Source organism: Haliotis rufescens, unplaced genomic scaffold (genome assembly GCF_023055435.1).
Source record: "Haliotis rufescens isolate VD_foot unplaced genomic scaffold, xgHalRufe1.0.p SCAF_3, whole genome shotgun sequence".
Taxonomy (NCBI): Eukaryota; Metazoa; Mollusca; class Gastropoda; order Lepetellida; family Haliotidae; genus Haliotis; species Haliotis rufescens.
In genome coordinates, this window is record NW_025964001.1 from 28,407,621 (window position 1) to 28,431,906 (window position 24,286).

The 24,286-nt window shown below is 40.4% G+C and overlaps 1 protein-coding gene across 1 annotated transcript in view; it reads left to right on the forward strand.

Moving 5' to 3' along the window:
- LOC124145276 (ephrin type-B receptor 1-like) overlaps positions 1 to 24,286 on the forward strand; it is an 88,522-nt gene that overhangs the window by 57,300 nt on the left and 6,936 nt on the right. Inside the window, exons 16-17 of the mRNA XM_046515026.2 lie at positions 8,133 to 8,301; positions 20,202 to 20,352. Of these exons, the coding sequence (XP_046370982.1) occupies positions 8,133 to 8,301; positions 20,202 to 20,352 (320 nt within the window). The remainder of the gene's footprint in view (positions 1 to 8,132; positions 8,302 to 20,201; positions 20,353 to 24,286) is intronic.

A 24,286-nucleotide genomic window follows, 5' to 3' on the forward strand; every position in this document is an offset into this window, starting at 1 on the left:
AGGGTGTTTCCAGCATGAAACATGTCTACTTTAACATACTTGATATTTACAGGAAAGCTCAGTGATATTAAAACTAATTAAGATAATAAGGACTGAGGACTCCTTTGATGCCTGTCGCATCTCCTCACCAGACCTGTTTTGTTGAGATAATCAGCATCTTGTAATATGTGTTGAGAAGGCTCTTCACAGCACTTGAATAATAGCTTTTAATGGCTGATGGGGGTTTAAGTGTATTGGCGGGGACCGCAGACAAGATTGCTGAGTAAGAGGTTTCTTTAAAATATTTCACTCAAATGCAATAGATAGGAGTTGCTTAAGAAATAAGTGTATATTAATCTGACATGAGTTTATTGACTTGTTTGATTTGGGAGTGCTGAAATATAAAAATGTGTGTGTGTGTTGTCAAGTGCAGGTATTGAGAGAACGGTTTGTGCTACATGGTTTAAGATAACATTCAATCTCAGACGATGAAGGATTATCATGTATGATTTAATGTTACATGTTACATTTTCGGAATACCGTATTTGACGTAATAAGCGCCTAGGTGACATTTGCTGATATATTGGCTGGTGACAATCCCAATTAGCACCCCTTCCGATTGATCAATGTACACAAGACTTATTCGCGTATAATACGCACTCGTGTGCTATATGCACCCTTAATTATGGGCAATACAATTCTGGAAAAATATATCTGTCGTACATTAACATTTCAGGCTGTCAGCATAACCATGAAATTTATCTTTCAACTCTGTCTTTTTTCACCAAAATAATATTCTAATAAGAGCTCCCTATTTCTAATTTTGAGAGCGCTTATTACGTCAAATACGGTAAGTCACATTTCTTTACTTTTTGAGAGCGTTAAGAACTCCTTCGTGTTCATAGTTACGTTCTAGTTGTTCTATGTGCTTGATGTGAATTTAACAACAAGTGAGAAGGCTAATGGTCAGTATTTAATTGGTCACATCTCCTACTGGTTTGGGAAGCAGTGGTGTTGTGGTGAAAGTGGTAGCTTAGCATACAAGGACTTGGGTTTAATCAATATGTGGTCGCAGTACTTAATGTGGGTAGTTAACACCTCACCATTGCTTCAAAAACAACAGTTTACACAGCACCACTGTATCATATAACAATTTAAATGGCACCATGAACAACAGTTAATACCACATCACTGCTTCATGAATAACAGTTTATACCACACCACTGCTTCATAAATAACAGCTTATACCACAGTACTGCTTCATAAATAACAGTTTAAACTTCACAACTGCTTCATAAATAACAGTTTAAATTTCACCATTGCTCCATGAATAACAGTTTACACCACACCATGCCACTGCTTCACAAATAACAGTTTATACTACACCACTGCTTCATAAATAACAGTTAATACCACACCACTGTATCATTAATAACAGCTTATACCACACCACTGCTTCATAAATAACAGTTTACACCACACCACTGCTTCATAAATAACAGCTTATACCACACCACTGCTTCATAAAGAACAGTTTACACCACACCACTGCTTCAGAAATAACAATTTCCACCACACCACTGCTTCAGAAATAACAGTTTACGCCACACCACCAGCTGCAGATTACCCAATGATGGATGTTGCATGTTAAATGTCATTGCATTGCATTGTAAAAACTATTTCCCGCAAAGGCATTGACATGAACATCACATCCTTCACACATCAGAGTTTATACCTGAGCTGCTAATAACATTTTTGGGATTGAAATATGTAAAACACAAACATTTTTGACATTTCAAGGAAAGAATCTGCACCCTTATCAAAACCGGATATGTCGCCCATAGTGTAAAAAAGTATCTAGCACATAAACAAGTCACGTATCACCACAATTAGGCTATATAAAGCAGTAAAAAGTAACAGTAGTTTATAATCGCCCATCCATACGTGAATTAATTTCCATAGTTTGTAAATGTTAAAGACGCTATCGTTGATCTGTTTACATGGAGGTCCTTCTGTTCAAAACTCCATCCAGTTCTTCAGCATGATGTTAAGGCAGCAACACCGCTATCTTTTAACCTTCTCTTGAGAATCTGGCAGTGAGTGCCAACCTTTGATAAATATCAGCCCAATTTATGGCAGCCTAGATTGCGGCAGTGGAGAGGAAGGTGTCTGAGAAGTGGAGGATGTTGTTAGACCTAGACTCCTTCGTTTAATTCAGTATTTTTAAATCCTGTACACATACTGAGTGTATAAATATGTAAATAGCAGCTCCAGCATAGTGTTTATGATGACTGGAATGAGATCCTTACATGAAAGATGGGAAATCAGGTTTCGATTTGAAAAAACGTTTTTCGTAAATTTAGATTGGTATTTATAACATTTCAATTCCGTATCTGGGATCTGGTATTTCCTGGTAGATGAAAGATTAAATCATGATCAATATATTAAGTTTCATCCAAGCCCGGTTTACTCAAATTTTTTCACGTTGGGAAGATCAGGGTTAAGAATTGGTCTTCAGCAACCCATGCAATCGGGTAGTCGGTCTCGCTGACTTGGTTTATGTGTGTTATCGTATCCATAGATTGATGCTCATGATGTCAGTCACTGGATTGTCTGGTCTAGACTTTTATTGCTAAGTGTTGCGTTAATCGATAAAAACAACAAATGCAAAATATTTCCGTTGATAACACAGAAGTATCCCGAGCATCTCTCTAGAGAGTGGAAGGTCGAGGGTTCCATCCCTGACCGCATCATACCAAAAGACTTTTAACATGGTACTTATTGTTACCCTGCATTGCTCCTTGCATTATAGGGCTAAAACAAGGACTCGTCATCGTGGATTGAGTCAGTATGCTTTGTCTGAGTGTGGTATACTTGTTTAAACTGCGGCATGGTATCTCAGTGGACTATAAAACCAGCATTAGCCCAGACTAGTACAAGCAGCCAAATACATGCACATCAGTATAAAAGTGCAATAATCTTGAACGTGACGTTAAACCCAATTTCTCCTTACAACTCACATTTCCAATGGTCCAACAGGATTTCACGACAACAAGATTTTATTGTGTTTGATCAAAACATTCTTCAGTATCACCTAAAATATTTGGACAGTGCTTTAGTGCAGTCATATGGTAGATATTACTGTAATCATTCATGGAGGTTTTCTGTTCCTCATAGACAGTCCCATCCCAGATACTCCCAGTGGAGCATATGACCAATCCCTTGTGAGAAACAAAGAAGAAAGAATAGAAAGAAGTGTCTAGAAATAGTAGAAACATTTGAATCCGCAAACTGCAATCCCATCCTCCAAATGCCTGTGACATTCCTGTGTCAAGTAATGTGCCCTGGGAATGGGGATGCTTCTCTCACCCCCTTCCCCCCATGTGAAGTAAATCTCCACACTGATACACAGATCCTGTAGGGGTTGAGATGTATGATGTTATGTGAGCAAACAAGCCCTCCAAGTTTGAAGTATCGGGGAGAGGTATGGCTGCCACCTGCTTCACTCGGAGGAAGGGGAATGTAAATAGACCCATAATTGTTGGGGGATTAATGTCCTCATTTTGTCCTCTTTTGTTTAAAAATTGTATTCCTGGAACTCCATAAACCAAACTCTGGCAGTTGCCTTTTCTCTCAGAATGCATGAAGCCTCTGCTTCACTTTCATATTGATGCAATATAGCAGCGAAGGTTACAAGGAGAAAAATCAGTCTTCAAAATCTGCAGAAACAGATTCCATTGGGCCAAATACTGATGGAAATTATTTGAATAGATAAAAGAAAATTAGTGACACCAGGTGTTCATGAAAAGGTGTCTGCACTAAAGAATGTGTCATGTTGGGATCAAAGTTTTCATTTGGTTTAATATATTATATTTGATTATTTTACGTATCAGATTATTTTTTTCCACTTTTCATTTTAAGAATCTTTAAAAAAAAATAACCTGTTTCACCCAACCTGACTAATGACAAAACAGTAATTTAAAAAACTTTTTCCATACTAACAAATGTTATATTTGGGATAACACTTTCTTTGTAAAGTACAGATTCTAGTTGTTTTTTTGGGTTGAGTCTCGTCCAGGATTTGAACCAACACCGCCAGAGTGAGGCACTTAATCGCTAGTGCACAAAGTCAGCAATCTAACTCAGTCAGCCACCGAGGCTTCCACAAAAATGAAAGTCTGACAACTGGTAGTGATTTTTCCATATTGTATGATAGCAGTAAGTTCTGTGGCAAGGGAGCCCTTTTGTGACTATCCTCAGCCGAAGCACTTAATCGCCAGCACACAAATCTAAGTCAGCAATCTAACCCACTCAGCCACCAAGGCTTCCACAAAAATGAAAGTCTGACAACTGGTAGTAATTTTTCCATATTGTATGATACATTTGTAGCAGTAAGGTCTGTGGCAAGGGAGCAATTCTGTGACAATCCTCGGCCAACTGGCTGACATGACATATGCTTGTAAACAATGTTGGCTCCTCTTGTTCACCTGCCCTGGTTATACCAGGGATGTTGGTATGTGGCTTTGATACCGCAAACTTAACGCCAGGCGCTAGCACACTTTGAGGTACAAATAATGCATTAAACAGAATACCCATTGAGCTCATTAAGGAAGCTACCAATTATGTTTTTAAATAATTGTACAAGAACATGCGCCTGTGATGATGCAGTGTACCACCTGTGGAAGGGAATTAAAATTGGTTTCAGCGAAACTGTTTACACATACTATGTGCATGAAACATGCAATATAATTACACTGTTTTCAGGATGAAAAGACTAGTACCCATGTTCATCAGATGAAATTCAAAATTACCATCATGAAAGTAAGCTGCCAGCATGAATCTCCAAAACAGCTATTTCCAAGTCTCACTAGAAGATGACTAGATGGCTAACCACTGTGTTTATAAGCCTATGTGTACACTCCCCATGTCCCCAAATTCCTCAGGTATCATCTTGATCAGCAGGGGTGCTCATGGGGTTTACAAATTACCTGATACCCGAACACACAAACAGTTGGAGGTGCACGGTATTACCAGTATACAATGATTGGAAGCACTAATGAATACATATCTCAAAACATGTGGAAAATACTGGGATATTGCTCTCCTACAATACTTGGCATATTTTCATCATGTTACCAAAGTTTACATTAATGACAAGTCAAATTGAAATTTTGAAATCCAGAAATTAGCTACTGTTTCTTGTGATGAAATGTATTCGCCACCAGTGTCCTGCATATAATATGTTTATTATGCATGCGTTGTGACCGTAGCAACGTCTAAGAAAGCTAACAAATACAAAATGTGCAGGTTTTTTTTTTAACAGGTTAATAACAAACTACAGTGGAAAGAACACATGCAATATATTTTGGTGCACACATGTACATGCATCATTATTGCTATAAATTGCAATATGACAGTCAGGCCAGTATATACCCATTACTCGTAACAGTAGAGTCAGACAAGCACCTCCACAACCATCTTCCCGAGGCAAGTGAGTTGTTACGTGACTGACTATAAAAGTCATGTTTCCACCCTTGCCGAACTAGGCCGGGATTTCTGAGTTATGTTTTGGCAATGCCTAGTCCAGTCAAAATCTCATAAAAGAATTGACATTCAGTCTGTAAACAACTTGGCAACTGCCATTGCAGATTTCAGTCGATATTTGCAGCATTTGCAAAGCATGGGGACCATCAACTGGAAATCGACAGATATTTTCCTAATCTTTTCATGTTTGTTAACTTGCTCAAGTGATTTGACTCACTTTGCAAGGGACAACACATTTTATTACATTTATTATCGATCAGATTGTCTTGACGGGTGCTGCCATTTTGTTTGAAGCAAATGCAAGTGATATGAGGAGTGGAATCTGATTGGTCAATAGGAGGGACATAGAAGGGACATAACTCGTAATAGCCACACGTGGCACTACGATCAGGACTCAGATTTCAACCTACTTCAGCAAGGGTGGAAACTGAACTTTTATAGTCCCTTGCCTCAGGAAGATGCTCTACGACTTAGGCCCTATGCTGATAGTATCTAATGGTCCATGTGGCATTAAGTTTGAAGTTTGTTTGTTTTATCAAGGAAGCATCATCACCATTACCTGGCCAGGTATGTAGAACTATTAAGATAAACAAAATGGAGGTATAAAATTGGAGCAAATGAAATGTCAGTTTACACTTGTGCATGTGTCTACTAAACATTTTTTATTTCTTTTGATCACTAACTGGTTGTGTTTGGTCCAACTTGGAAAAGCATAGCTCGAGTTAATGGCTCATTAGTGTCGAGATGTACACCAGACAAAGGAAGATTATTTCAACTTTAAACAGATTCCAGCCTTCACACAGGGAGGGAGATCATTCTGCCAGTGTTCTTCAGCTAAGCAGGACTCGGTTGATTGTCTTACCCTAGCTTATGAGGATGCAAGGAGAATGAAAACGAAGGAAAACAAACACAGGCGGCTGGTTGCTACCCTGAACATACAGACCATAGCCTTAGATAGACACTTGCCGAGATCCAACTCACTCTTAGCCCCATCAGATGCTACATAACACATGCTTTGATGCTGGGGGTATGGGGTGGGAGCACAACAGCGCTCACTTCCTCCTAAATAGCCCAACCACCTTTTAATCTGGCTTCTAAAGTTAGATTGCAATGCTGTGGGCTTGTATTTGATAAACAGAGCTATTTGTGTAGGCTGATGATCACCTGGACACTTTCAACAGTGTTTTTTATTAGGAAACTGAAGTCTAATACGTGTTTGAAATTACGTGTTTATGTCACTTATGACAAGATAAGTTTTAGGGAGATACTGTTGATGTGTTCTTATACGTATGTGGTGTCCGACATTGTGATTGAATGTTGAATGTTGAATAGGAATGAACACTGTTAACATAACTACATTTGTAAAATCGTGGCACCTTATGTGAAAGAATTTTTATTTTTTTTAAGAAAAAAAAAAAGTGAATTATTTATGAAAAAACAGAATTAAATAAATACATTGAAGAGTTTGGATCATTTGAACCATCTCTCCATGACCCTTATGACTCAGACCTGAAGTAGGCAGATTAGGTCATCAAGGAACCTCAACTGTGTTGGCTGACTGGGTCATGGCAGTGTTTGTGTTGTCTTCATGTTTATTTGTAGAGACTTTCAGGGCTGGTTTCGTCATCTAAATATCTGTCCTATCTATATTTTGTGAATGTCCAGCTTGGCCTTGTTTTTTGTTAGACACTTGAGTTTTGTTGCAGTTTGGTTGACCCGAAGCCTTTACACAAGGCAGGGTAATAAATGTCATAGAATTGTTTTCAAGTCCCCCCTCCCTGTCAACAAAATTAAATATTTCAGAAGTAGCCTCTTTCTTACCAAGAGGCTGGGAGGACCTGGTATTTACAAGGAGGTTGGGAAGGCAGGTTTTGTTTGCCTGATCATGACCCAGTGTTTTCATGCAGCTGTTTCAGAAGGAGCCTCTGTTTTAGAAATACAAGGTTGGGAGCCCCTGGTATTTATAAGGAGGTTGGGAGGGCAGGCATTGACTTGGAGGTTGGGAGGGCCTGGTATTGACAAGGAGGTTGGGACGGCAGGTATTGACAAGGAGGTTGGGACAGCAGGTATTGACAAGGAGGTTGACAGGGCCCGGTATTGACAAGGAGGTTGAGAGGGCAGGTATTGACAAGGAGGTTGGGAGGGCAGGTATTGACAAGGAGGTTGGGAGAGCCTGATATTGACAAGGAGATTGGGAGGGCAGGTATTGACAAGGAGGTTGGGACAGCAGGTATTGACAAGGAGGTTGGGAGGGCAGGTATTGACAAGGAGGTTGGGAGAGCCTGATATTGACAAGGAGGTTGGGACAGCAGGTATTGACAAGGAGGTTGGGAGGGCCTGATATTGACAAGGAGGTTGGGACAGCAGGTATTGACAAGGAGGTTGGGAGGGCCTGATATTGACAAGGAGGTTGGGACAGCAGGTATTGACAAGGAGGTTGGGAGGGCCTGATATTGACAAGGAGGTTGGGAGGGCAGGTATTGTTGACAGAGGCTGACACAGTGTTTGCATGCAGCTGTTTCTTCAGGACGCCCACTCTTACAAGAGGGGTGGGCAGTGGTTGGGTATGTATTGTTGACTGGGCTGACCAAATGTTTTGCCTGTTTCAGAGGGAGCCCCCCTGTCTTACAAGGAGGACCTGGTGGCCGAGATCAACCTGATGAAGCGGGTCGGATCTCACCCCAACATTGTTGCCATGATCGGTGCGTGCACCCTCAATGAGCCTATTGCCCTCATCATGGAGTTTATACCTCACGGCAATCTCCAGAACTTTATGAAGTGAGTATACATAATGTCCGATTCTATGTATATTATGGTGACTAACAGTCAGTGGTCTACCTTTTTACAGGTGCATGTTTCAGTTATGTAGGCTCATAGTTCTGTAGTAGACAGGTGATTGTTTGGTCCTCATGTATACAAGCACTAGGTCTGAGTGTATTTAATATGAGGACCTGTGTATACAGTTGTAAGGTGTCAGTGTATACTGGCACAAGATCCTATAACATGTATACAGGTGCAAGGTGGAAGTGTCCAAGATCCAAATTTATTCAGCTATAAGATCCAAATGTATTCAGGTCCAGGATCCAAACGTTTTCAGGTCCAAAATCCAAATGTTTTCAGGTCAAAGATATAAATGTATTCAGCTATAAGATCCAAATGTATTCAGGCCAAAGATATAAATGTATTCAGCTATAAGATCCAAATGTATTCAGGCCAAAGATCCAAATGTTTTCAGGTCCAAGATCAAAATGTATTCAGGCCAAAGATCCAAATGTTTTCAGGTCCAAGATCCAAATGTTTTCAGGTCAAAGATATAAATGTATTCAGCTATAAGATCCAAATGTATTCAGGCCAAAGATATAAATGTATTCAGGTCCAAGATCCAAATGTTTTCAGGTCCAAGATCCTAATCTATTCAGGTCCAAGATCCTAATGTATTCAGGTCAAAGATCCTAATGTATTCAGGTCCAAGATCCAAATGTATTCAGGCCAAAGATCCAAATGTTTTCAGGTCCAAGATCCAAATGTTTTCAGGTCAAAGATATAAATGTATTCAGGTGTAAGATCCAAATGTTTTCAGGTCCAAGATCCTAATGTATTCAGGTCCAAGATCCTAATGTATTCAGGTGTAAGATCAAATGTATTCAGGTCAAAGATCCAAATGTATTCAGGTCCCAATGTATACAAATGCAAGGTCTATTGGTACCAGGTGTAAGATCCTAGTATGTGCAGGACCAAGATCCCACTGTATGCTGGTGCAATAGCCTAGAGTAGACAGGTCCATGATCTCAGCAGCATGGTGTCACACAGTGTAACACTCTCACCCTGTCAGTCGGGGAGCCCTGAGCATGCAGATAATGCTTCTATTAAAGTGTGTAGATTATGGCACTGCTCCAGTTGTACTCACTTAAGAAAGACATTACAACCTTTTCATTTTAATTCGTTTTAGAACAGTCTGGTCACTTCAGTTGGTTCCAGTGATAAGATGAGTGCAGATCCCAGTGTAATGGATTGTTTGTGGTGGTGCTGGCAACTAGTCCGTGAACCATACTTATTATAGTAGGAGTAATTCAATTTGCTAGCGATAAGGAAAACCATTTTTATTTTTCATTAATTAAGATGTAGTGGGTAAATGGCATTTTTGTCAAGTGCCATTAAACCTCACATAGTAAGGAAGAAAATGAGAGTTTCTGATGATTCAGTTACCCAGCAGCCTTTGCTGGTCGTAACAGGTGACTTACTGAATCGGGGGGGGGGGGGGCAGTTGGGTAGCCTAGTGGTGAAAGCGTTCGCTCATCATGCCGAGGACCCGGGTACGATTCCCGACATGGGTACAATGTGTGAAGCCCATTTCTCATGTACCCCGCCATGATATTGCTAGAATATTGCTAAAAGCCGCGTAAAACCATACTCACTCACTCACTCACTACTGGATCGGGTTTGTTGTTTGTTTGGGGATTTTTTTTGTTAACGCCGCACTCAGCAGTATTCCAGCTATATGGCGGCAGTATGTAAATAATCGAGTCTGGACCAGACAATCCAGTGATTGACATCTTGAGTGTCAATGGACGCAATTGGGATACGATGACATGCATCAACCAAGTCAGCTAGCCTGACCACCCAATCCCCTCAGTTGCATCTTACAGCAAGCATGGGTTGCTGAATACCTCTTCCAACCCGGATGTTCCAGTGTTCTGGATAGGGTGAATAGGTTGATTACCGGTACTTGTTATTGTACCCCGATAGCATGGATCATTGCTCACAATATCTATCACTGTATTGTCTGGTCGATTATTTATAACCTGCCTTCACATAGCTTTAATAGTGATGAATGCGACGTTAAACACCAAACACATTTTCGCGATGATTCAGTTAACCTTGTTCCTGCACTAGCGGATAAACCCATCAGCGACCTATTTTTAACGCAGCAGAACTTTCTGCCGTTCACATCACACCTTGCACCGCTGCACAACCCTGCCCCCAAACCAACCCCACACCCAAAGTAACCCCTCCCTTATGTACCCCTCATGACACAACAAGGTAAACACTTTACCCTGTAAACCCAACAAGGCAGTAATCAGGCTGACACATAGCAGCCAGTATGGAGGGTAGAGTCTCCCAATGCGAAATATCAGCGTTGGTGATAACAGATGAGTGGTGTGTACAGCACAGTGAGTTGTGCAGGGTACATCTAGCAGACTACTTGCATGCTGGCAGCCTGGGGAGGTGGTAGAACCTGCAGTATTGGTGAAGGTGAACAGTGTATACAAGATGTGTGCAAAGCAATGGTGTGTGAAAACATGCAGTATGTGTGTGCAGGGGAACAGTGTAAAGGATGCAGTATGTGTAGGGAACAGTGTAAATGATGCAGTGTGTTTGCAGGGAACAGTGTAAAAGATGCAGTATGTGTGGAGGGAACAGTGTAAAGGATGCAGTATGTGTGTATTTTTAATGGGAACAGTGTAAAGGATGCAGTATGGTTGCAGGGAACAGTGTAAAGGATGCAGTATGTGTGGAGGGGACAGTGTAAAGGATGCAGTATGTGTGGAGGGGACAGTGTAAAGGATGCAGTATGTGTGGAGGGGACAGTGTAAAGGATGCAGTATGTGTGGAGGGGACAGTGTAAAGGATGCAGTATGTGTGGAGGGGACAGTGTAAAGGATGCAGTATGTGTGGAGGGGACAGTGTAAAGGATGCAGTATGTGTGGAGGGGACAGTGTAAAGGATGCAGTATGTGTGGAGGGGACAGTGTAAAGGATGCAGTATGTGTGGAGGGGACAGTGTAAAGGATGCAGTATGTGTGGAGGGGACAGTGTAAAGGATGCAGTATGTGTGTATTTTTAATGGGAACAGTGTAAAGGATGCAGTATGGTTGCAGGGGAACAGTGTAAAGGATGCAGTATGTGTGGAGGGAACAGTGTAAAGGATGCAGTATGTGTGGAGGAGACAGTGTAAAGGATGCAGTATGTGTGGAGGAGACAGTGTAAAGGATGCAGTATGTGTGGAGGGAACAGTGTGAAGGATGCAGTATGTGTGGAGGGAACAGTGTAAAGGATGCAGTATGGTTGCAGGGGAACAGTGCAAAGGATGCAGTATGTGTGGAGGGAACAGTGTAAAGGATGCAGTATGTGTGGAGGAGACAGTGTAAAGGATGCAGTATGTGTGGAGGGAACAGTGTAAAGGATGCAGTATGTGTGGAGGGAACAGTGTAAAGGATGCAGTATGTGTGGAGGGAACAGTGTAAAGGATGCAGTATGTGTGGAGGGAACAGTGTAAAGGATGCAGTATGTGTGGAGGAGACAGTGTAAAGGATGCAGTATGTGTGGAGGGAACAGTGTGAAGGATGCAGTATGGTTGCAGGGGAACAGTGTAAAGGATGCAGTATGTGTGGAGGGGAACAATTTCAAGGATGCAGTATGTGTGGAGGGGAACAGTGTAAAGGATGCAGTACCGTATATCTCTGTGCATAAGGCGAGTTTTTCGTACCTAAAATGAGGGGGTTAAGAAGGGGGTCTTATACACGGAGTCGAAGATCTCACATTTTTTTCCACTGGCGATGTCAACCGGCGTCCGATAGCCAGCCCAGCATTTGACAATAAAACTTTGCATTTCATCCTAAATAACTGTTCCAATAACTATTTCCATACATAAACATGATTTGTATCTCTTTTCCTTGAATAAAGTTTCATAATTTCTGCAAATAAAGTTGAAATGACTCTCGCCTCGATGCAGATTGTCAAACCAGCTGACACAGTAAAACAATCAACATCCGTGAGTAGAGAGCCGGAAGTACTGGTAAGCAATTGCATATTGCACATGTGACCTAACATGTGATAACCGGTGAAGCTGAAATCAATTCCCGCTGGTTTTACAGTTGTATTAACAACTGTTGGAGACAGTGTGAATAAGTGATTGTGGAATAAACACGCTGATTGTGAAGCAAATATAAGCCTAGTTAGTTACAACATAGTTAATTGGCGATTAAATTACTCACCATTGTCTCTTATATGTTATTACTTTATAAATGAATTTTATTTTACGGGCACCAATTTGTTGTCGTACCGTGTAAACACAAAATGGCAACATGTGCTGGAGTTACACGCGCGACCAATCATCATAGAAAAAACAACGCAAGATAAACACATTTTTATTGCATATATAAGGTTTGTGTGCGCACTTGTGATGTGCTTCATTCCAGGTCGCCTTATACACGGAGTATAGGATTTGGGGTTGATTTTGAAGGCGTGTACAGGGGGGTCGTCTTATACGTGGGGTCGCCTTATACACAGCGATATACGGTATGTGTGGAGGGGAACAGTGTAAAGGATGCAGTATGTGTGGAGGAGAACAGTGTAAAGGATGCAGTATGTGTGGAGGAGAACAGTGTAAAGGATGCAGTATGTGTGGAGGGGACAGTGTAAAGGATGCAGTATGTGTGGAGGGGAACAGTGTAAAGGATGCAGTATGTGTGGAGGAGAACAGTGTAAAGGATGCAGTATGTGTGGAGGGGACTGTAAAGGATGCAGTATGTGTGGAGGGGACAGTGTAAAGGATGCAGAATGTGTGGAGGAGACAGTGTAAAGGATGCAGTATGTGTGGAGGGGACAGTGGAAAGGATGCAGTATGTGTGGAGGGGACAGTGGAAAGGATGCAGTATGTGTGGAGGGGAACAGCGTAAAGGATGCAGTATGTGTGGAGGAGAACAGTGGAAAGGATGCAGTATGTGTGGAGGAGAACAGTGTAAAGGATGCAGTATTTGTGGAGGGGACAGCATAAAGGATGCAGTATGTGTGGAGGAGAACAATGTAAAGGATGCAGTATATGTGGAGGGGACAGTGTAAAGGATGCAGTATGTGTGGAGGAGACAGTGTAAAGGATGCAGTATGTGTGGAGGAGAACAGTGTAAAGGATGCAGTATGTGTGGAGGAGAACAATGTAAAGGATGCAGTATGTGTGAAGAGGATAGTGTAGCTTGGGGAAATGTTCCGCGCACACTTTGGCCATGTCAAGTGTGTGCTCCTGGATTCTTATTTTTTCATAACATCAAATAATGATAAGGTCATTATTTTGGTCATTTTGATTTATTTTGGTGATACTGTCGAATACACATTTCCAAGAGCTTTCAATATATATACAACACCTGGTATATGTTTCCACAAGGGGTCACGTGACCAGCTCCTAATGCATCATGATCAGAAATTACTTTTGAACCCGGTTTGGACGTGCAGAGGATATACCCAATGACACTGTTACCTTCAGTGTATGGTGATATGGTGCATCAATCAAAAGCATATTTTCAGTGCAGTTACGGTTAGATATAGATCATGTACTTTTAGGAAGTTTTGGCAATGACTGAGGTGAAAGTTTCATATTCCAATATGCTAACAGACATTGGATTCCATCAACTTATGTGGTAGGAGCTTCCTCTGTCATCTGCCCACATCGATGGAACCTGGTAACATTGGCATTTGTTGCAGATCCCAAGAGTGAAGGTTGCAAAAATGGCAATAAAAACCAAAGATTAAAGGAGTTCTTGGAGACTTCCTTGCAGGAATCTGTTGCCGAAGGTCTAAAGTTCATTACCTAATGTTATCTAGAACCAAAGCTGGTCGGAATGTTTTACTTTCAATAAACATGCACTTGGCAAGTGTTGCTAAATACAGGCATGCACCTCATTAACCTCCAACTGCTTTGTGTGGTGAATGAAAGACATGCTTCAAGAACATTACACATCATTTATATTCTGACTTCTGGGGCACGGGTGGCCCAGTCGTCTAAGGCGCCGCGTCCCTTGGACACGCCAGAAACCTATGATTGTGGGTTCAAATCCCGGTTCGCCCCAATTATGTTTCTAGGTTTGTCAGCACCATACCCATGCTCATGAGTTTCACCGAAGTGGTAAATGTCTGAGACCGGCATCACTTTGGGCTTTCCTCCCACATTAAGCTTACACGCCGTGATATAACTGGAATAATGTTAAAAGCGGCGTTGAACCCAACTCACTCACTCACTATATTCTGGGCCTTGGACACGCCAGAAACCTATGATTGTGGGTTCAAATCCCGGTTCGCCCCAATTATGTTTCTAGGTTTGTCAGCACCATACCCATGCTCATGAGTTTCACCGAAGTGGTAAACGTCTGAGACCGGCATCACTTTGGGCTTTCCTCCCACATTAAGCTTACACGCCCTGATATAACTGGAATAATGTTAAAAGCGGCGTTGAACCCAACTCACTCACTCACTATATTCTGACTTCAATCGCTGAGCTTGAGGAACATTTTTGTGTCTTTTGTTTAAGGATTCGACTAGACAAAAACTCACATTAGGATATTGAATGAAAGTAGTTTTATTTGCCCAACCATACTCGCATTGATTTGAAAAATGTTGATAATATACACCTACAAGAAAGAAAAACAAGTAATTGTTTATTCATTAATTATTATTGATCCAGTGCATTGTGTATGGTTTCTGGCCACTGCAGAACAATGGCATGTCTGGTAGAATAGATACATGTGTACTGTAATATATGAAACATACTACATTTTAGACAAAATAGGCTGTTTTTTTATCGCAAACAACTTCTTGAACACCTGGTGTCATCACTGATTTTCAGTTGCCTTACGTCCAATGGGATCAGTTTCGAGGGTGATCGAGACTGGTTATTCGCAGGTGTTGACGTTATATTTACTAATGAAGCAGACAAATGTATTTTTACCTCACCTAACCAAGCCATGGGTTTAGCCAAAACATATAACCCAGAAAATAATTAAACACATCCAGGATATTGTAAATAATGTAAAATTATGTTAAGAATCTCCTGGATGGTATAATGTGTAAACAATACATTTCAATTGTATTTATTGAAAATATTATGTTAAAAATCCTATTGTACCACGTAATCATTGATACATGTATTCTGAAAACAAACACCTTACACTGAAAGTAACACACATTTAATCAGGAAAGCACTTTCAGATTTTAACTATTATCATTTTCATCATTAATTTCTTTAAACTCTAAAGAGTTTCAAAAGTGTGTTTTTTTAAAAGGTTTGATAAAACAATGAGTGCAAAGTACTTCACATGATATGCTTCATGTTGACCGAGTGCAGAGAGACCAAAAAATGGATTAAACACTCTGAAAATAAGATGCTCTTAACTGATGAAGTGGGATAATATCAGCACAAGTGCGCTATGTATCTTATCACCTACTTGTGGTATTATGAAACTATCTTATCGATGCTACAATTTGCTTATATTTGGCGTCTTGTTGAAGAAGCCGTTCACTGCATGGAACTGCATATCAAATTATCTGATAGGGCTCTATCACGAAAATTTGTAACTGGTTAATGTTGGCTTTTGATACTCTTACTTCCAGCAGAACTCAAATGCCTATGATGTTATGCTTGGCAGGTATGCCACGATCATAAAAGCCGTTGCTGAAAGCTTATTTCATTACCAGGCTCGGCTATCTGGAGGGGAGGACTAAATGAAATTTGACTGACTTGTCATTAACACTGAGATCCTTTGACAAAGTAATGCTGAAAACTTATCTTTATTGTGTCAAATATTTCTCATGTATTCTTTACAAAGTCATATTAAAACTTACTGGTCAGTAATCAACCAATAAGATATGTGGGAAGTCATTTGATGGAGTTGTTCACATAGGTCAGGGTCAAAAGATGTAAAGTCTTAGGTCAAGGTCAAATATGTCAAAAGTATTTGGGCACAGAGCTGGGTTTCATTCATGGGATGTTGTTTGGAACAAACTGCAATTTTATTTCACTTTTCTGGATTCTATAGTTGTTTTCTTCAAATCAGCATACAATTTGACACTCTGAGACCAAGCTGTCTTTCCAGAAAAAATCTTGTTGAACATTTTCCATATATGTCTTTCTTTAATACTTATATTCTTGTGGGATGTTTTCTGTCCTAAAACAGAAGGTGATATTCTGCAATATGTGGGATGTTTTCAATTTTGAAAAATCACTGTAAAACTTTTTCCCATATTTAGTGAAAAGACTTTAGATTCCAAAGCAAACAATACTAAAACCCGCCAGTACCTTGTGCATTCCCCTGTATGATCCCCTGCTGCAACCTATCCTGGCCATTAGAGGCTATTTATTCCATGCTCCGTGGTGACTTGGTTGATCGTACCTGGCGGTGTGGATCGATGCTCATGATGTCAATCACGGGATTGTCTGGTCCAGACTTGAGTATAATTTACAGGCAGCTGTCATATAGCTGGAATATTGGTTGGTTGGTTGGTTGGTTGTTTAGCGCCGCACTTAGCAAAATTCCAGCTATACGACGATTGTCTGTAAATAATCGAGTCTGGACCAGACAATCCAGTGATTGATATCATGAGCATCGATCAATGTAATTGGGATCAATGACATGCATCAACCAAGTCAATCAACTAAGTCGGCGAGCCTGACCCCCGATCCCGTTAGTCACCTCTTACAACAAGCTTAGTCGCCTTTTCGGCAAGCATTGGTTGCTGAAGACCTATTCTACCCCGGATCTTCACGGGTCATCATACAGCTGGAATATTGTTGAGAGTGACCTTAAACAAGAAACAACCAACAACTTTGTGCACTTTGTGTCTCTTATACCTGACATCCATCTTCAGTGTAATCAGTTAATGACTTTATCACATCTCATTGGAAGGGGGGGGACAGGGTAACCTTCACCTTCTTATCAGTGTAAACACGGTGCCATGCAGTCCTAGGCTCCAAAAAAGACGTCCTACAATCTGATACAAATCTCTTATCCTAATAAACTTGAAAAGATAGGTGAGGACTTGTGTGAGTTGTAGTACAGTGTAGAAATCATTGACAGTAAGTGTGAATGGGAATCAAGAATATTTTTTGTACAAGACACCTCGTAGGGCAGGGTACAAACTATCTACATTTCAGAATAAATATACCGTATTCGACATAATAAGCGCTCTGCTCTGATAAGCAGCGATATTTGCTGATATATTGGCTTGTGAACAATCCCAATTAGCACCCCTTCTGATTGATCAATGTACACAAGACTTATTTATTCGCGTATAATACGCACTCGTGTGTTATGTGCACCCTTAATTATGGGCAATTAAATTCTGGAAAAATATATCTGTCGTATATAAACATTTCAGGCTGTCAGCATAAACCACGATATTTATGCTGTAACTCTAATATTCTAATTTTGAGAGTTCCCTGGGTGCTTATTACGTTGAATATGGTAATTATAGACATGAAAGGTAGATATACATAATGGACATTATATATAGAGAGATATTACATATTTTGATTCACGGTAGATAAAGATTTATATCAGGGTATGAAACTCCCAAAAATTTCAGCCAGACCACAGGTTACATTTTATCATTCATCTTTACATGTGAATTAATGATTATCATCGGGAAATATTTAGAATATTGTCACATATGAAATATAACCCGACCGTCGGGCAGGGGGATTTGAAAATCTGGCAGCCAGAGTTGAAATCAACCCGTCTCGGACGGTGGGGCAGGCAGGTATTTCGAACACTGTTTATATATATCATAAGGTGGCTGGAAGCGTACACTTAGTGTAGATACCGTATTGGTCAGTCACAAGAGTTGTAGTGAAGCCTTAACGTCTTATCTAGACGTTGTCTTCTATTTTTAAACATGTGATGAATCATTAAAAGATGAAGTCTTCAAATATTTGATTTCCTTTATTATCTAATATAATTATAGGTGAATGTTTTGAATAACTCCCAGTATAGAGAGAAACTTTTTCATCTATTCTTTTTGAGACATAGCTAAAACACAGGATCGATGCTCATGATGGCAGTCAGTGGATTGTCTGGTCCAGACTCGATTATTTACAGACTGGCATCATATAGCTGAAATATTTCAGAGTGCGGCATGGAACTAATGAACGAACGAACGAACAACCTGTGTTATAGCTTGGAAGTCATAGGTAGCTAAAGTCTGGATTATTTACAGACTGACGTCATATAGCTGGAATATTTCAGAGTGTGGCATGGAACTAATGAACGAAAGAACGAACAACCTGTGTTATAGCTTGGAAGTCATAGGTACCTACAGTCTGGCAGCTTTGTGAATCGTGCTACAGGATCTTGTTTGAATGAATTCCATGCCTGACAACAGATGCTTATGAAATAGAGGCCTATTTTTTAGGTACAACCAGCAATGCATGTTATGCCGTGTGTGTGAAAGTGAAGTCCTTCTTTAAAAAGTTACATGACATGTTGTTATCCACTTACACGTGAAGGTTTATTTGAAAACTACGGATGCGTGACATGTTCCGCGAACAAGCTTGTACGATGCTGGACTTGTAGTTGATAGTGGTGGAAATGAAATACACATTCATCGACAGATGTCAATTTCGTGAAGCAGTGATATAAACATGCAGTATAATCAGGAAAGCAGTGGGTACAGGAAGCATGTGTGTATACAAAGTGTTACTTTGAAGTGTTTATCTTGTCTACCTAATTAGTGCTATGTTTAAAGTAAGTGTGATGTTCACAAATATAATGGAGACTTGAAAATAAATGCTTTATTGTTAATAAGGTGATGCACTGTGGTGATGGCTGCTTATTTATTGTGAGGATTCAACGAGCGCCAACACAAACAGTTATTGCTAGGATGGAATATTTTTGCAGTGAATGAGGCAGTTATTTCAGCAGGTTTGGAAGTATGGAAGTATGGAATCGGTTGCTACCTTTAACCCATCTTTGTTCATGAGGCAAGGGCACAGAGGATGAAGAGACTATTATCAATGAATGCAGGAAATCTGGTTTACAAAGCTTAGTTTTTGATTGTGAACATGCCAAATGAATATTTTTTGTTTCAATATGTTCAACTTCTGCTCAGCTCCTTTTACATAGATTTAACTTGTCCTCCATCCCTGTCCCCTTTCCCTGTTCCCTGTTCCCTGTTCCCTGTTCCATTACACTGATCCTATCCCTTATTCCTACACCATTCACCTTCCTCCTGTCCTTGTCCCTGTCCCCTATCCATAACCTATCCCTCCCATCATCCCTGACCATCACCTGTGTCACCTTCCCCTGCCCTTCATCCCTGACCATCACCTGTACTACCTTCCCTTCATCCCTGGTTCCCTACTCCTGCCCCCAATTTATAGCCTCATCCATGTCCTCTGCTGCCCCTTGTCTTCCAACCCTATACCTGTTCACTTCCCCTGCCCTTTGTTTCCCCACCCCTATCCCTCACCCGCATTGTCATCCTTTACCTCATCCTCTTCCTGATCCTTCCCTCTGACGACTGGCCTCCTTTCTACTGGACAGTACGCTACTCATAGGTATTGAGATACATGTATCTGACACATTTAACTCACCTGAACAATGTAAAACTGTTCAGCCAGATGAATTCTACCTCCACAATGAGGTGTAAGCTGGCAAAGGCTTCAGCTTGTTAAGACCAAATTAAGACCGAATTCGAAAATTCCAGGTTAGCTTCCTAAATTCATGTTTGTTCTTCAAACTTGTGGCATGTAATTATTTTCAATAATTCATCGCTTTTGATGAGAAAAGATAAACTTTCTCCCCTGACCAGATCGTACCTGACCAGACCTACAAAAGATACAGTATCGAGTGCTTGATTACAAACATCCTTTGGGGATGGTTGCCTGTTCTTCATCACTCTTCATCAATATTGCAGGAAATGTCGTCTGGAGGGTGATCTTCGGAAGCGGTCAGATGGTGCCAGTGAAATTGCATATTCAATGGTCGATGATTCCGGCGGCATTGAAAACTATTTCATCACCCCGACCGACATGTTGTCCTTTGCGAGACAAGTGGCCATGGCTATGGTAAGTCTTTAATAATCTAATTCAAGTTTATGTTTTTCTAATTTATCCACAAAAGTAAAATGTTGAATGTTTTTTGGGGGTTTCATGTACATAACAGAAGTTGTGTGTTTCAGTGTTTAATTTTTGTTTCAAGAAATACAACTTGTAAACTTACGATAATCAACAGTCATTTCAAAACATGTCCTGACTTACGTTTCCTTGGATTATCTTTGTTTGTGATTGACCTGTTTGAATCTTGCAGTTTCGTCTTCACAATCCATAAATAAGATAGGAAACTAAACTGCTCTCGCCCGAAAAGATTCTGCAAACCCATTTTTGGTGTCCCTTCATGAGGTTAAACTGGGAATACACCTTCAATTAATATGATTTTGTTTGTTTGTTTTGTTTGTATGTTTGTTTGTTAACACCTCACTCAGCAATATTCCGGCTATATGACGGCAATCTATAAATAATTGAGTCTGGACCAGACAATCAAGTGACTTATATCATAAGCATCGATCCACACTATAGGGATACAATGACATGCAATTGAACCAAGTCGGCTTGTCTGACTACCCGATCCCGTTAGTCGTCTCTTACAACAAGCATAGTCACCTTTTACGGAAAGCATTTGTTGCTGAAGATCTATTCTACCCCTGATCTTCACTGGTATCATTTAATATGGAGTGTCATATAGGGTTTTAAGTTAATCTGAAGTAAATATATTGCAAGTGATTCCGTACCGTTTGATTGGATGAACCAAGCAATGTGGTTTGCATTTGTTTCCATAAATCATATTATACCATGCCTACCAACGGACTACTATTTCTTGATAGGCTGATAATTGAATAGGTGGGGCTTGTGTTGCATTATTTAATAGAATCACTTGCAATTTTTTAATGAGTTTGAGGCACTGCAATTCCCTGTGCAGAGTTGTGTCCCTTGGGCACACCAGAAACCTATGGCAGTGGTTCAAATCCTGGTTCGCCCTGATTATGTTTTAAGGTTTGTCAGCATCATACCCATGCTTGTGGGTTTCACAAAAGTGGTAAACATATGAGACCTGCATAACATCATGCATTCCTCCCGCTTTTAGCTGACACACCGTGTAATAACTGGAATACTGTTCAAAGCAGCATTAAACCAAAATCTCTCAATTAATTAATGAGGGTATAATGTAGAAATAATTGTGCAAGTTACTTTTAAAATTTATTAATATTTTAGATAAAATCTACAAGAATTCCTAACTGAAAAAACTAACCAATAAATATTTCATACAGAATATTCAAACTAAGAGTCTGTCATGATTTTTAACATTCAGTTCTGTTATTTGATCTTTCATAGTGATATTCTAATTTTAAAAATTGAACAGACAAGTTTGTAATTACTGCAGTTGGAATGTCTGGGGATGATCCCAGGATATCTCGTAAATGTCCACCTGTAGATAGCTGTGTATGTGGCTGCATGTGCCAAGTCTATAATTACAGATCAAGAGAAATAGTTGTGTTGTGCAGTTTGCTGTAGCTTATTAATAACTTCATAATTTAGGATGTTGCCAAGAGCATTCTTCAGTTGAAAGGGATTGGTGGTATTTGGAGGGGGTGGGATTGGGTACATACTCATGGGTTTCACTGAAGTGATGCTGTGATATAACTGAAATATTGTCCAGCATGACCTTAACGAGTTATTACGAGTTATGTCCCTTCTATGTCCCTCCTATTGACCAATCAGATTCCACCTTCCACTTTGCATTTGCTTTAAACAAAATGGCAGCACCCAGTCAAGACGATCTGATCGATAATCAGAATCTATATTGTAATAAAACGGGCCTTACTTAGCGAAGTGCATCGGTTCATGCAAGTACCTTGATTGGAAACATGGAAAGATTTGGAAAATATCTGATCCTCAGTTGGCGGTACACATGCTTTGCAAATCCTGCAATTGACCAAAATCTGCATGACAGTTTACGAACCAGATGGTGATTTCATTACACGATATTGATTGGACTATGCATGGATTCATAGTCCAGCCAAAATATAACTCCATAAAAATTCCAGCCAGGTTCGGCAAGGGTGGAAACTGGACTTGTATAGTCAGTAAATTCCCTTGCCTCGGGAAGATGCCTCCAGACAGCTGGTCAGTTAACAAAAATCATTTTCGTTTCCTTCTTTTAGTTTGTTTCAAATGGAACTTGTTTATGATCAATTTCCTTTGCAGAAAGTCGCCTACAATTCACATTTGCAACGTTGTATAAATTATTTGTATCCATATTCAGTTGGAATCCCAGCACTTGTCAGTCATTTCTGTTTCATCCAAAAATGGAGAAATACACTTTTTAATTTTTTTTCTTCATTCTGAGTATATTTTTTTAAGACACTTGATTTAAATATCTATGTTTTATTTATGCAGAGTGGGAATGTGTGACCCAGTTGTCTAAGGCACAGCAATTCCCGGTGCAGAGTTGTGGGTTCAAATCCCAGTTCACCTTGATTATGTTTCTAGGTTTGTCAGCACCATACTTGTGGGTTTCATCAAGGTGGTAAACCTCTGAGACCCGCATCACTTTGTGCTTTCCTCCCACATTCAGCTGACATGCCGTGATATAACAGAAATAGTTCAAAGTGGCGTCAAACCCAACTCACTCGCTATTTATGCAGAGTTTTTGCTTCTAACCAGACAGGGGGCACGGGTGGCCCAGTCGTCTAAGGCATCGCGATTCGCTGTGCAGAGTTGCGTCCCCTGGGCACGCCAGAAATCTATGATTGTGGGTTCGAATCCCGGTTCGCCCCGATTATGTTTCTAGGTTTGTCAGCACCATACCCGTGCTCGTGGGTTTCACTGAAGTGGTAATCATCTGAGACCTGCATCACTTCGGGCTTTCCTCCCACATTAAGCTGACACGCCGCGATATAACTGGAATACTGTTTAAAGCGGCGTTAAACCCAACTCACTCACTCACTCACTCACTCACAATCTCTAACCAGACAATCTCTTCCTTGGATGAAATCACATGCAAATGTCAGCCTCCGACCGTTCAGTAGTTGGGATACCTTCACTTTATATCATGTTCCATATCGTTTGAAGACACAACGAGGCATACAGGCCGTTGTCATATTACAGACGACCAGATGCAATTTATCATGAAATAAATGCTATCATATAAAAAAACTGCACATCAAACAAACAGTTGATAGTTTTTACAGTATGGTAATATTGGCATGCTTGGCAAATGTTTCCTCCCTCTAAGCCCATTGTGCCAAGTGACTCACTGCTCTGAAGCAAGATCCACCAAGGGAGCTTTACTGAGCAACAATCAAGTCGAAATTAAAATAAACATTTTGGTATTCATTTCACCTGTGAGATATTCTATCTATCTGCCTTGTCATCATTGACGTAGGAAATATAAAGAAACTGCAGGACCTTGAACAAGAAATGATAATTCACATTTGAGAAGAACATAACAAGTTTGTTGTGCGTTAACTTTTTGTGTACCCTCTTTGCCCAGCCACGGATGGCAGAAAGATAAGCATCTCAGAGAAGCATTTTAAAAAGTGTTAGATACACAGGTTTTGTTTAATGACTTAAGCATGTTAGTTGTATAGCGAGGCCCATGTTTCCCCACAAAAGCCAACAGGACTTGTCTGGAGATATGACAGACTCTCGGCTCAACTAGGGTTCCAATAAACAGCTTTCACAAAGTTTGTGATAATGGCTTTTTTCAGTCTTCGTAGTCAGAAGATAGACATAAGAGGTTTACTTTGTCAATATTTAGATTGAAAACTTGGGGTGAAATTAACCATAACATGTTATGGGGTTGGTATTATCAGTTCTGGCTGACTGGCGAAATGCATACTGCAAACAGCTGTTTGAATCTGCCGACCCGGAATGACACTGGCATAACATATGGGAATTGCCATCAGGGGATGCCCCTTGTATGCTGTTTACTACATTTCAG